The sequence below is a fragment of the Plecotus auritus genome (assembly GCF_963455305.1).
Source record: "Plecotus auritus genome assembly, chromosome: 6".
Lineage (NCBI taxonomy): Eukaryota > Metazoa > Chordata > Mammalia > Chiroptera > Vespertilionidae > Plecotus > Plecotus auritus.
This window is the reverse complement of record NC_137773.1, coordinates 89605231-89618003: the sequence shown is the minus strand read 5'-3', so window position 1 is coordinate 89618003 and position 12773 is coordinate 89605231. Positions and strand designations below refer to the sequence as shown.

Below are 12773 nucleotides of genomic sequence, written 5' to 3'. Positions count from 1 at the left end.
CAACCCCTGACCCTTCCTCTCACTCCCTCCAAAGGTGATTGATGGTTGCTCTCCTGACTTCTCACTTCCTCTGTTTTACCTCTGGATTGTTCAACCAGGAGATAATGGGTGGGTTTCAGAGGTTTTAGGAAGTCCCAGGAATTTTATGCAGAGTTGTGTATTTCTGAGTGGAAGGTCCATTGCGCTTGTCAGATTTTCAGGGGGGTTAGTGAGCCAAGAAGGGGCCTTTGTATCATTTTTTTAAAAAATTGTTTCTCTTGCCCTAGCTGCTTTGGCTCAATGGATAGAGCGTCGGCCTGCAGACTGAAGGGTCCCAGGTTCTATTCCGGTCAAGGGCACATGCACAGGTTGCAGGCTCAATCCCCAGTAAGGGGCGTGCAAGAGGCAGCCAATCAATGATTCTCTTTCATCATTGATGTTTCTATCTCTCCATCTCTGAAAGCAATAAAACTATATTTTTAAAAAAGAAAGATTGGCCTGTTTTTTAAAAAATTGTTTCTCACAAGTAATTGCCCAGGACCATTTTGTCCTCTTTGCTAATCTTGTTCAGCTAATGCTTAAGAACCCATTCCCCACCACCACCCAGTTTCTTGCTTTAATTTTTTTAAATATATTTTATTGATATTTTACAGAGAGGAAGGGAGAGGGATAGAGAGCTAGAAACATCGATGAGAGAGAAACATCGATCAGCTGCCTCCTGCACACCTCCCACTGGGGATGTGCCCGCAACCAAGGTACATGCCCTTGACTGGAATCGAACCCGGGACCCTTCAGTCCGCAGGCCAACGCTCTATCCACTGAGCCAAACTGGTTTGGGCTCTTGCTTTAATTTTTTAAAATATATTTTTATTGATTTTAGGAAGGAAGAGGGAGAGAGAGAGATAGAAACATCAATGAGAATCATTGATCGGCTGCCTCCTGGGGATCGAGCCCACAACCCAAGCGGCATGTGCCCTGACCGGGAACAGAACCACGACCTCCTGGTTCATAGGTCGATAACCACTGAGCCATGCCCACCAAGCTAATTTTTTTAATACATGATTTTTTTGGTTAATCCTTACCCGAGTATATTTTTCCATTGATTTTTTTAGAGAGAGTGGAAGGGAGGTGGGAAACATCGATGGCAGGGAGACACACGTTGACTGGCCCACTCCCAAACATGCTCTGACCAGGGCCAGGGAATGAACCTGTAATCCAGGTACAAGCCTTTGACCGGGAAATCAAACCCACAGCCCTTTGGTGCCCAGGTGGACACTCCAACCACTGAGCCACACCAGCCAGGGCAATATATGATTTTTAAATATGTTTTTATTGATTTAAGGGAGAGGAAGAGAGGGGTGGAAACATCAATGATGAGAGAGAATCATTGATCAGCTGCCTCCTGCACACCCCCTACTTGGGATCGCGCTTGACGCCAGGGCATGTGCCGTGACCTCCTGGTTTATGGGTCGACGCTAAACCACTGAGCCACACTGGCCGGGCTAAACCATTTTTAAGTTTCAGTTTGGTGGCATTAAGTACATTCAGATTGTTGTGCAGCCATCACCACCACCCATTTCCAGGACTCTTCATCTTCCTAAACTGAAACTCTGTCCCCATTAAACATTAACTCATCACCCCCCACCCCCAGCTCCAGGCACCATTCTATGAATTTGCCTGCTCTAGGACCTCACATAAGTGGAACCATACGGGATTTGTCCTCTGTGTCTGGCTTATTTCACTTAGCATAATATCCTTAAGATTCATCCGTGTTGTAGCATATGGCAGAATGTCCTTCCCTTTTTAAGGCTGAATCATATTTCATAGTATGTATATACTACATCTTGTTTATCCATTCATCCAACAATAGACACCTAATTGCTTCTACTTGTTGGCGACTGTCAATAATGCTGGTGTACAAATGGGTAGGTGTTAGACTGGGAGGGTCAGACCAGACCGGGTTTAGCTACCTTGATACTTGAGTTCTGGCTAGGAAAGATTTCAGGGCCAAAGCTCACACTATAGGAGAACATTAAGTTTTGTTTTGTTTTTCATCCTCACGGGAGAACATTTAGGGAAATTCACAGAGGTAGAAGCAGCAACTCCTAGACGAAATGGGCTTAGGAAACAAGTTATAGAGGGAAAGGAAGGGCCTTGGGAGCTTGGAAGTGAGGAAGCTAATGGTAAAGTGTCTGGGGGGAGGCAGAGAGGAGGGGGGAGGCAGAGAGGAAGGGGAAAGCGAAAAACGAAAAGCGTGGGCAAGCTCCTGGGAGCAGAGTGAGCTGAATCCTCATTCCAAGGGTTTTGAGGGTAAAGATTTTAGGGGAGGTGCCAGGGGAAGGTCTTAATAGAATATTGATCGGCTTTCCAGGTGTGTCCTTGCAGGGTCAAGGTCTCCACTGATTCATCCTCCAATGCAGTTGGTCCTGAGGTCAGCCATGGGGTCGCTGGTCTGGTTTTGCTGCTTTTCTGGGCCTGGAGCTGAAATATAGGTGAGGCCTAGATGTTACCTCTAGGCAGGAGATGTTATCTCAAGGTCAAGGGGGGCGGGTCCAAACCACCAGGGGACCATTGATATGCCAGGGGAGGAAATGTCACCCCAGGGAGATCCCACCTGACAACCCTCTTTTGCTAGGCACCTAGGGCTTTCCGTCCTGGTGACCTTCTGTGTTCTGGGCCTGGCCCATCGTCCTTGCTCTGCTCATGTCTAACTGCCTACCACACACATATCTTTTCAGGTTCCAGCTTTCAACTTGGGGGTATATACTTAGAAGTGAAATTGCTAGGTCACATGGTAATTCTTTGTAATTCAAGGGAGGGGGCACTGCTATATTGTTTTCTTTGTTTTTATTTATTTAAATTATTGTTGTATATTGTGCTCCACAGTGGCTGCACCATTTTACATTCCCACCTATAATGACCAGAGTCCCAAGGGTTCCGACTTCTTCACATCCCCGCCAACATTTATTTTCTGTTGTTTTGTTTTTCATCCTCACCGGAGGACGTGTTTATTGATTTTTGAGAGAGGAAGGGAGGGAGAGAGAGAAATGTGAAAGAGAAACATCAACTGGCTGCCTCTCACACACACCCCAACTGGGGTCGAACCTGTAACCTATGTGCCCTGTCCCAGAATCAAACCACCCATGACCTTTTGGTGTAGGAGGATGGTGTTCCACCAACTGAACCACACTGGCCAGGGCTTGCTTTTTTTTAATAGTAGTCGTCCTTCTGGCTGTGAAGTGGTTCTGACTTTGCTTTTTGGAAGAAAGGTGAGTGGCCTTTTTTTGACCGGAGCATTTATATATGTCAGGCTATGGTTGTGCAATTTCAAATGGCTTATCTCTTGAACACCCCCCCCCCCCGCCCCCAACTGATAAGAGAGCTATCATTAGCCCATGGCTTAGAAAGGTTAAGAACTTGCCAAGGTCACAGGTAAACTGCAGAGCCAGAAACTGAATCCAAGGCCTTATCTCCTCATTATTTCATTCTGCATTGTTAAGTAATCCACCCCACTGCCTTTGGGCACAGAAGGTGAGCTCCTGCCACCAAAGGTCACACAGCTGATGGTGACAGAGCAATGTCATCATCCAATGCTCAGCCATCAGGAGGGTGAGCAACACTGGCCTTGAGTGCTGACTCTGGGGACCAGGCTCCATGCCTAGACACCAGACACCAATATTCCTGCAGGAAACAACGCAGGTGTCATGGCTTCTTTTATAGATATACAATATTCCTGCTGATTTTTAGAGAGAAAGGAAGGGAGGAGTAGAGAGAACATCAGTGAGAGAGTGGAATATCAATTGCTCTGCCTCCTGCATGGCCCTACTGGGGATCCAGTCTGCACCCACAACCCAGGCATGTGCCCTGACCAGGAATGGAACCTGTGACCTCTCAGTGCACGGAATGACACTCAACCAACTGAGACACAACGACCAGGGCAGGTGTCATGACTTCTAAATCTTCTAGCTGGTCCGTGAGACAAAGGCTGGGGAGCTTCTTAATCCAAAAAATCTGGGGATGGTCTTCTGGGGTCCTAAACTCTCTTCCTCATTTTATACACCCAGTCAGCCCGCAAGTTCTCTCGATTCCAGAAGATCTGGAATCGAGATCTTCCCTAGCTCACCCCTACTTAATGTCTTCTAATGCTTCCTGTTACACCAGAGAGAACTTCAGGGCCCCTGGCAACCCTCTTGCTCACCCCTCTCCAGCCACACCAACCGCCTTGCTATTTCTTAAACAAATTAAAAATTTTCTCCACCTCAGCAGCCTTTGCACTTGCTCTTTCTTCTCCCTGGCTATTTATATTCCAACACCTTTTCATCACTCAGGTCCTAGTTCATATATCCCCTGCTCAGGAAGTCCAATCCTGATCACCGTCCCCCACCCCAAATCTAGTGACTATCCTATGACCCTGTTTAATTGCCTTCACAGCAGGTGTTCCAGTTCAAAAGATCCTGTTCATGTTTTCTTTCTTATTATGAGGTCTTGCTGCTATAGCAGTGACTTTCAATGATATTTTTATGTGACCTATAGTAATATAAATTTCACATGTGCCCCAGCCACTCAGGTGTCATGGCTGTGTAACAAATTACCCCAAAATTTACTGGCTTTAAACAACGACATTTATCTTGCTCACAGATTTGCAGTTTGAGCAGGGCTTGATGGGGACAACTCATTTTTGCTCCTCTTGGTGTCAGCTGGGATGGCCTGAGGCTGGGAGTTGGAATCATTTCAATATTCACTCACTTGTCTGGTGCTTCATGCTGGCTTATCTGGGACCTTCACGTTGCCTGGGCCTCCTCTCACCATGGCAGTTGGGCTCAGAGAGAGAGAGAGAGAGAGAGAGAGAGAGAGAGAGAGAGAGAGAGAGCGCGAGAGCAACCCAAGACTGAGAGAGAGAGCTATCAGCAGGCAAAAGATGTATCCTAGTTTCTGACCTATGCTTGGAAGTTGCAGTGTCCTTTCTGCCACATGCTATTTGTTGCACAAAGTCCTGCTCATGTTAAAGAGGAAAGGAGCCCTAACTGGTTTGGCTCAGTGGATAGAGCGTCGGCCTGCAGACTCAAGGGTCCCAGGTTCGATTCCGGTCAAGGGCATGTACCTTGGTTGCGGGCACATCCCAAGTGGGGGGGGGGGTGCAGGAGGCAGCTGATTGATGTTTCTCTCTCATCAATGTTTCTAACTCTCTCTCCCTCTCCCTTCCTCTCTGTAAAAAATCAATAAAATATATTTTTTTTAAAAAAAGAGGAAAGGAATTAGAGTCTAGCTTTTGATGGGGGAGTGGCAAAGTTGGAACTACGGTATTTCTGTAGTCATTTTTCAGAAATACAACCTGCCACACCCAGGATACAAATGCAGAATTTGGAGTGTCCCCAAACAATACAAGTACGTAACTAAACTTCCATACACAATGCACTGAATTTTTCCATTACATTTTGTAGAAACGGCTGATCATGACCCACTGCTTTTATTTCTTCACCTCAGTTTGAGGAACATGTCACAAGTGTGCAGTTTGTCTTTCCTCTGCTGTAACCACGCACATAGCATGATGTTTGGTGCATTAAGCACCTCACCAGCTAGTATTTCATATGTTTTATTTAACACGTATATGGCTCCTATTGAGTAACAGAGAGATCGTCCTCATTTAATCTCACGCCAACCCTGAAGCAAGTACAATGATGATCCTCACTTTATTGAGAAGGAAAGTGAGGCACAGAGGGATGAAATTATGTGCCCAAGGTAACACAGCTAGTAAGTAGCAAAGCTGGGATTGGAATCCAATAAATCTGGTTGTAGACTCCATCTTGCTATGCAGACACTTATTGAATTTACTTACTTATTGGGAGTCTCCCACGCACACTGTAGAACCTCAGATCCACTAGAAGCAATTCACTGGCCCTTAGAATGCCGCCCTGCCTGCGGCAGGTGCTCCAACTAAGGAGATATCAACAGCTTCAAGCTCTAGCAGCCACTTTCCCGTCTGCGCAGGCGCATCAGGTAGGACCTAGAGGCAACCCCCGCCTCCCTGCGTCGATTGGCCATCGCCAATGCCTGACGGAGGACCCGGCGCAGGCGTACTAGGCCAGACCAGAGGGCGTCCCCCATTCGAGGATCAAGCCAATAGAAATGGATCTCTTCAGGAAGGGGGCGGACCTAGCAAACAGTTAAATTTGCGCGGGATTGGCGCTCGCGCAGTCATGGCGGCTTTCCGCGACATGGAGGAGTTGTGCCAGGGGCTGCTGAGCCTCCTGGGCGCCAACCACGCTGCGGCGCAGCAGCGGCGGCTGCTGGGGCGCTACGGGCAGATGGTGGAGCGGCTGCTGGAGACGCAAGACGGCGCCGAGCAGCAGCTGCGAGGTGAGGGCAGGGGCCACCGCGGGGGCGAGGCCGGGACCCAGGCCCTCCTCTTGGGAGGGTGCGGCCAGGGCGGCCTCCAAAGCCCCGCCCTCTTGCGTGCCCCCAACCCTTAGCCAATTTCCCATGGGGCTAGCGGGCGGGCGCTGCTCACTCTGAGCCTCAGTTTCTCGACCCGTGAAAACTTTAGGACAGCAACCACCTTCAGGGGTTTGGTGGTAAATATAGGAGTTTGGGCGTCTGACGCAGTTCTGAGCGCTCGGTGAGCAGGACTGGGAGACTCTGGGTTTGAATTGGGGCTCAGGAGTCAAATTACACTTCCTAAGGTTATTTAGATGTTTTACTTAGCACCTGCTGTGTGCCAGGCATAGTGCCCACCCTGGATGGCAGCAGAGAACAAAACAAAATCCCTTAGGGGAGCTGATATGCTAGTATGGGATGGTAAGAAAAAATGAATACGTCTGGAAGCGACAGACCAAGGAGAAAAACTAGGTTGTGTAGGGAGGAGTGGTGATGTTTTGGGGGCGGGGTCAGGGAAGGCCTGAGATGATGTTAGCAGGAACCCTAAGGAGGTGAGGGGAGGAGCCAGGGCTATGGAGAGGATTAAATAAATTGATGTGGATAAAGTGCTTCCGGCTGTATGTGGAGAGAACACTGGACAAATAGTGTCATTTTTGTCGAATCCAAGACACCATCAAATATAAGACTCTTAGCCCTGAGCCACAGTTGGTTGGATTTGGGGCTGGAGAGAGAAGAGTCCATGTTCTAGGGAGCTGGGGTTCTGAGTCAGTGAATCCGGTTCAGATCCAGGCTTCGGAGCTATGTGCTGCGGACAAGTCCCTGAACCTCTGGGCATCTGTTCTTCACCTCTGAAATGGTGGGAGGGGTTGGGCCACCTCCCTCAGGGTTGTGAGGATGCGCTGAGCAGGGGCTCCCAGGTTATCCTGCACACAGAGCACACACTCAGGAGGGTGAGTGGAGAAGGGACAGGAAGGCTTTATAAGAAAGCCAGACCCTCAGCTCTCCTAACAGGAAATCAGCAGGCACGTCTCAAACAGACAAATCAAGAAAGCAGCATAAGCGATTACTTAAAACTATGAAGGTCAGTGCCTGAGAAAACAGTGAAGAGTTGAAAGTCCCTGCCTCAGGGGTGGAGAGCCTTAGAGGGGGGCATGTGCATGTGTGTGCGTGCGCGTGTGTGCGTACACGCATGTTTAAATGTTCACAACCATATACATGTAATAATACTTTGGTTAAAAATTAACTCCATGTCAGTTTGGAAACACTTAAATGCCAGCCCTTGGAGAAGCATTTTTAATCTGTGTTGGCCGGTTCCTCCAACTCTATGGGAAGGAACACAGTAACCTGAAGGTGTTTTTAATCTTTCTGGATGTTGTGTTCCACATGTGTTTATTCTGAGTAGGTGCTGGCAATACATGGTGACTATAACATGCAATCTCTGGTTTGAGGAAGAAGTAATTCAATGGGAGAGGGGCTGTCATGGGAGCACAGTCATGCCCCAGGAGGGAGAAGAGCGTGTCCCACTGTCTGGCATTACCCAGGAGGTCCGGATGTCTCCCATGGAGGACAGGCAGGCAGAGGCCCAGGACTGTGAAAAATGTGGCATTTGCAGAATGAGGCATCCTTGTAGCCAGAGCAGAGAGAACAACACGTGGTGGGGTGAAGAGTAGGGAGAGAGGAGGCTGGCAGGAATAGTGAAGGTGCTTAAAGGGCCCTGGACCTTGTCCGGGAGACACTGGGGAGCCATGGGAGGTCTTCGAGTAGGGGAGTGACTTCACATTTGGCCTCTGATGCAGCCACTCTGAAGGTAGAAGGAAGAGAGGATCGGCAGATTGGCAACAGGAGAGACCAAGCCAGGGCACATGGGGGAGGCGTACAGGTGGTCCTCGAGGGACAAAGGACCTGCACCAGGGAGGCAGGGGACCTGTCAGGCCTGGATGGCCGATTGGATGCAGAAAGTGAGTCAGTCCCAGGCTTCTTGCTCGGGCAACAGGAGGGATTGTGACGTTATAAATTAAGATTAGGTGTGCAAGAAGAACCATATTTATTTATTTAGTTAGTTAGTTAGTTATTTTGTGTGGATTCAAATGTGTTTCAGTGAAATGGCAGTATTTATGCGAGGTCCGGGTGAAACTGTCTAGTGGGTGTTCGGAAATAAGATGAATGGGTTGGGGAGCTGCAGACAGGAAAGTGGGACCATTCATCGTTGATGCGGGGGGTGGGGGAGGGGTAGTTGAGGCCACAGGCTCATGAACCACAGTCTGCTCCTCGGGCTGTCCCAGGACAGACCCCAGGAAGCCCGAGTTGGGCCTCAGCCTTCTCCCACCCCACAGAGATCCTCAAGGCAGAGAAGGATGTGGCCCAGAGCCTTCTCGATGCGAAGGAGCAGGCGTGCCAGGGGGGTGCTGAATTGCAGCAGATTGAAGCCAAACTTCAGAAGGCCAGCGAGCAGGACACTCACCTGAAGGCCAGCCTCCTATATCCTTTCCTGCTTGTTTGAAACAGCTGGGCCTCAGCCTCTCATGGGAGGTGTGAAGTCATTCACACTAGAAACCATGCTTGGAGCCAGAAGCCCTGGGCCCATGGGGCTGGTTTTAGCATATAGGCAGCCCTCCCTCCAGAGTCAGGGATCCTTAACTTCCTGCTCTACTCAGCTCACCAGAGAGCTAGAGGACCTCAAGGAGGTTGAGGCTGATCTCGAAAAACAGGAGAAGGAAGTTGACGACGACACAACGGTCACCATCCCTGCAGCCATGTAGGTCCCATAAATGCCAGTGTGAGTGCATGCCTGAGTCTGTGTGTGCTCAGTCCACAGCTTTTTTCGGGGGTTGATGCTGGGGTAACTTTCTTTTCTCTCTCTCTCTGTCTCTCTTTTGTATTCTTATACAGGTATGTGGCTCAACTTTATCACCGAATTAGTAAAATTGAGTGGGATTATGAGTGTGAACCGGGGATGATCAAAGGCAGTATCCTTTGTGGAGAAAAGGAGCCCTGTGCACTGCTGGTGGGGATGTAAAATGCTGCAGCTGCTGTGGAAAACAGGATGGGGGTCCTATACACTTCCGAGTATAAATACTAAAGAACTGAAAGCAGGGACTGGGACAGATACATCATTGTTCATAGTAGCATTGGTCACAGAAGGTGGAGGCAACCCATGTGTTCATTGCTATATAACTGGATAAACAATGGAGTGTACAGGTACAATGGCATAGTATTCAGCCTTAAAGGGAAGGAAATTCTGACATGTTACAACATGCTTGAACCTGGAGGACATGCTGAGTGAAAAAAAGCCAGGAACAAAAAGATAAATACTGTAAGATTGCACTTACATGAGGTCCCAGGTTCGATTCCGGTCAAAGGCATGTACCTCGGTTGCAGGCTCCTCCCCCGCCTGGGTCCTGGTCCAGGCACGTGCAGGAGTCAAAGTCATAGAGACAGGAAGTAGGTGGTAGGTTTCAGGGGCTGGGGAGTTAGTGTTTAATGGGGACAGTGTTTCTATTTTACAATGAAAATGTTCTGGAGATGGATGGTGGTGATGGTTGCACAACAGTATGCATGTGTTAATGCCCCTGACCTACACACTTAAAAATGGTTAAGATGGTGCCCTCACCTCTGGATAGAGCGTTGGCCTGCGGACCAAAGGGTCCCAGGTTCAATTCCAGTCAAGGACATGTACCTCGGTTGCAGGCTCCACCCCAGCCTGGGCCCTGGTGGGGGCATGTGCAGGAGGCAACCAATCGATGTGTTTCTTTCACATCGATATTTCTGTCTTTCCCTCTCTAAAAATCCATGGAAAAATATCCTCGGATGAGGATTTAAAAAAAAAAAAAAAGGTTAAGGTGGTAAATTTCATGTTATATGTATTTTACCACAATTTAAAAAACAATATGGTGCATTATTAGAGCTTAAAATTTTCTTCACGAAAATCTGTTAGTCTCTACACATCTTACTAACACATTTTTGAAGGCATCCTTTTGCTGTGGGGTCATGGGGAGGCTGTGCATTGGGTTTCCTTACATCGTGCCCTCAGTCCATTGTGGCCCCAGCGTGGCCCAGCCCATCCACCTGGACAGCACCCAGCTCTCCAAGAAATTCATCAGCGACTATCTTTGGAGTTTGGTGGATACGGAGTGGTAGCAGGAGCCTCTCGGACAGTCTTGCATACAGCGGGAATCATTTGTGGTGTGTGGTTAGTGCCTTGGTGGTGAGATCAGCTTAAAATTAAATGTTTAAACATAAATGGGATTTTTACTGAATTCTCCCCCTCCTCTCCCGATTTTTGCCTCAGATGCTGGACTGCCCTGGGCCAGGTAACCATAGAGAACTGACTTAACTGTGCCAGGCCTGTGACTTCACATCTGTGACAACACTGTACAAATGACACCATAGTGTATGAAGACAAATTCCGGGTCTTGATCATTTATTATTCAAGTTTGGCCCTTTTTTATTCATTCAGAGAGTATCTTTGAGTGCCACTGTGTGCCAGAACTGTGCTAGGCACCCAAGACACAGATGAAGGTGAAAAGGATCCCTTTGCCCCATGGAGGAGTCACGTGTGAGCAGATGCCACCCCAGAGCTATGCCTGGTCAAAACTCATTTCCCAGCCTCTTTTGCAGCTAAATTGAGCCAATGAAATGTAAGTGGAAGTGTTGTATGAAACTTTTAGAAGGATCCTTAAAAGGCAAGGGAGTATTCCCTTTCTTTCCCCTGGCCTTTTATTTTCTGGAATTTGGGTGTGATGGCTGGAGACCTGGCAGCCACATTCCGCAAGTAAGGAGGGGTGCAGCGCTATGGGGATGTTACAGAACTGGTATCTGATGACGGGAGAGCTGGTGTCAGCCCTGGACTTCTTTAAAGGGGGAAAATAGGTTGACCCTAAACTATCCTGTGTGTGCCATTGTTACTTTTGTGTTTCTATCCCAAACAGTCAAAATAAACCTTAACTGATTAAGCATGGAACCTAGACCAGGGCCGGCCAGTCAGTGTTCATCTAAAGCGCATTTTCAGTGATTTGGGTATTACTCAGTGGGAAGCTCGCGACCTGCCTGCCTGAGGAGGGGGAAGTAGAGCCAGGGACACCTGTTGCCCCCTGGATAAGCTTTGCCCGAAGCCAGTAGATTGTTCCAGGAAGCTCTGGGTGTTGGGTTCTATACACCTGTATACAACTGAAGTGTTTACAATAAGCACAATTGGTGTTTTAATCAGAGACGGGCATTCTAGGCAGCGGCAACAGCAAGTTCTAGCAGCACCTGAGCACATCCAGTGGGCACTCAGCACTGACCCCGGAGGTCCTGGGGCAAGGAAGCCTGCCTGCAGGGCACTAGGGAGATGGGCCCAGTAAAGAGGGCCGATTGCCCATTCCGCTCACACAGTTCCAGAACTCCTGGGTCCCTGCTGCATGCCAGCGCCTGGCTGTTCCTGTTCACACAGCCCTCTGGGCTGCTGCTGTTTCCCGGTCAGTAGAGTCTTACGGTGTGAAGTGGGAGCAGAGCCCCCATCTGCACCATCCACGTCTAAAGGGCAACAGACGACCTACACTAGGGTTTTCCACCTTGGCCCTGGTGACCGTCGGGGCCAGTCATTGTCTGTGGTGGGCAGTCCTGGACATTGCAGGACATTGAGCAACATCCCTGGACCTCTACCCGCTAGATGCCTGGAGCACCCACCTCCGTTGTGACACCCACAAATGTTTCCGGCTACTGCCAGTGTCCCAGGGGGAGTTCCCCCAAGGCTGCTGACCAGCCTTGCAGCCAAAGCAGACTTTGGCCTGTGGTCAGCTGAGTAACAGCTGTCACTCTGGTGGCCATTCCTGCTAGCACAGCTGGCCTCCCACCTGCTCACCTTTGTGGGGAAAGGTGCCAGGAGTGCCCCCAGCCCAGTTGAAAGTCCAGGGCAGGAGAAGAGCGTATTTCCCCCTAAACCTAGAGTGCCTGGAGAGAAAGCAGGGTTGGGGTTGGGTCCATTGTTCTAGGGGGGCCATGGAGGCCTGTGCCTGCCTGCAGCTCGGTTTCCCCAAGAGGAAGGTCCCTTTAGGGAGACTGCATGAACCCAGGCTCAGAGGGGCCATGTCTGTCCTCCCCTACACCCCGGTTTCCTGGGACTGACCCAAAGGAGAGAGCAAGTATGTGTGGGAGCATGGCCTGGCCAGGGGCCCTTTGGGTGCGTGGGTTCAGGGAGGTGCCTGAGCTCACAGGGGCCGGGAGAGGCCCTGGCCCTCCAACATGCTTCGGCCCTGACTCACTGCCGGGATCTGGCCAGATGCCTGGGACAGCCAGCAGGATAGGCTCAGGCCCACAGCCTCCAGCCTGCGCCCCTGCTCCCACCCCCGCCCATTCTTGGAGCCTCTCCACCAGCTCTTTTCTGAATTTTGGAGGCTGGCCAGAAGCCACTGAGCGCTAGCCCAGCCCTGTGGAGGAAG

The 12773-nt window shown here is 49.6% G+C and overlaps 1 protein-coding gene across 1 annotated transcript; it reads left to right on the top strand.

Moving 5' to 3' along the window:
• The first annotated feature begins 6148 nt into the window (after nucleotides 1-6148).
• On the top strand, nucleotides 6149-10585 carry SPC24 (SPC24 component of NDC80 kinetochore complex). Its single transcript, XM_080674845.1, has 5 exons — nucleotides 6149-6336; nucleotides 8688-8848; nucleotides 8997-9109; nucleotides 9244-9320; nucleotides 10385-10585. Exons 1-5 carry the CDS (start codon nucleotides 6177-6179, stop codon nucleotides 10489-10491), a joined length of 618 nt encoding a protein of 205 aa, XP_080530971.1. The 5' UTR covers nucleotides 6149-6176; the 3' UTR covers nucleotides 10492-10585.
• The last annotated feature ends 2188 nt before the right edge of the window (nucleotides 10586-12773 follow it).

Bases quoted from the DNA above. Each gene is read 5' to 3' on its own strand.
- SPC24 (XM_080674845.1), top strand. From the start codon at position 6,177: ATGGCGGCTTTCCGCGACATGGAGGAGTTGTGCCAGGGGCTGCTGAGC. The intron at 8,849-8,996 runs GTTTGAAACAGC...TCCTTAACTTCC, and splicing joins TCCTATATCCTTTCCTGCTT to TGCTCTACTCAGCTCACCAG. The intron at 9,110-9,243 runs GTAGGTCCCATA...ATTCTTATACAG, and splicing joins GTCACCATCCCTGCAGCCAT to GTATGTGGCTCAACTTTATC.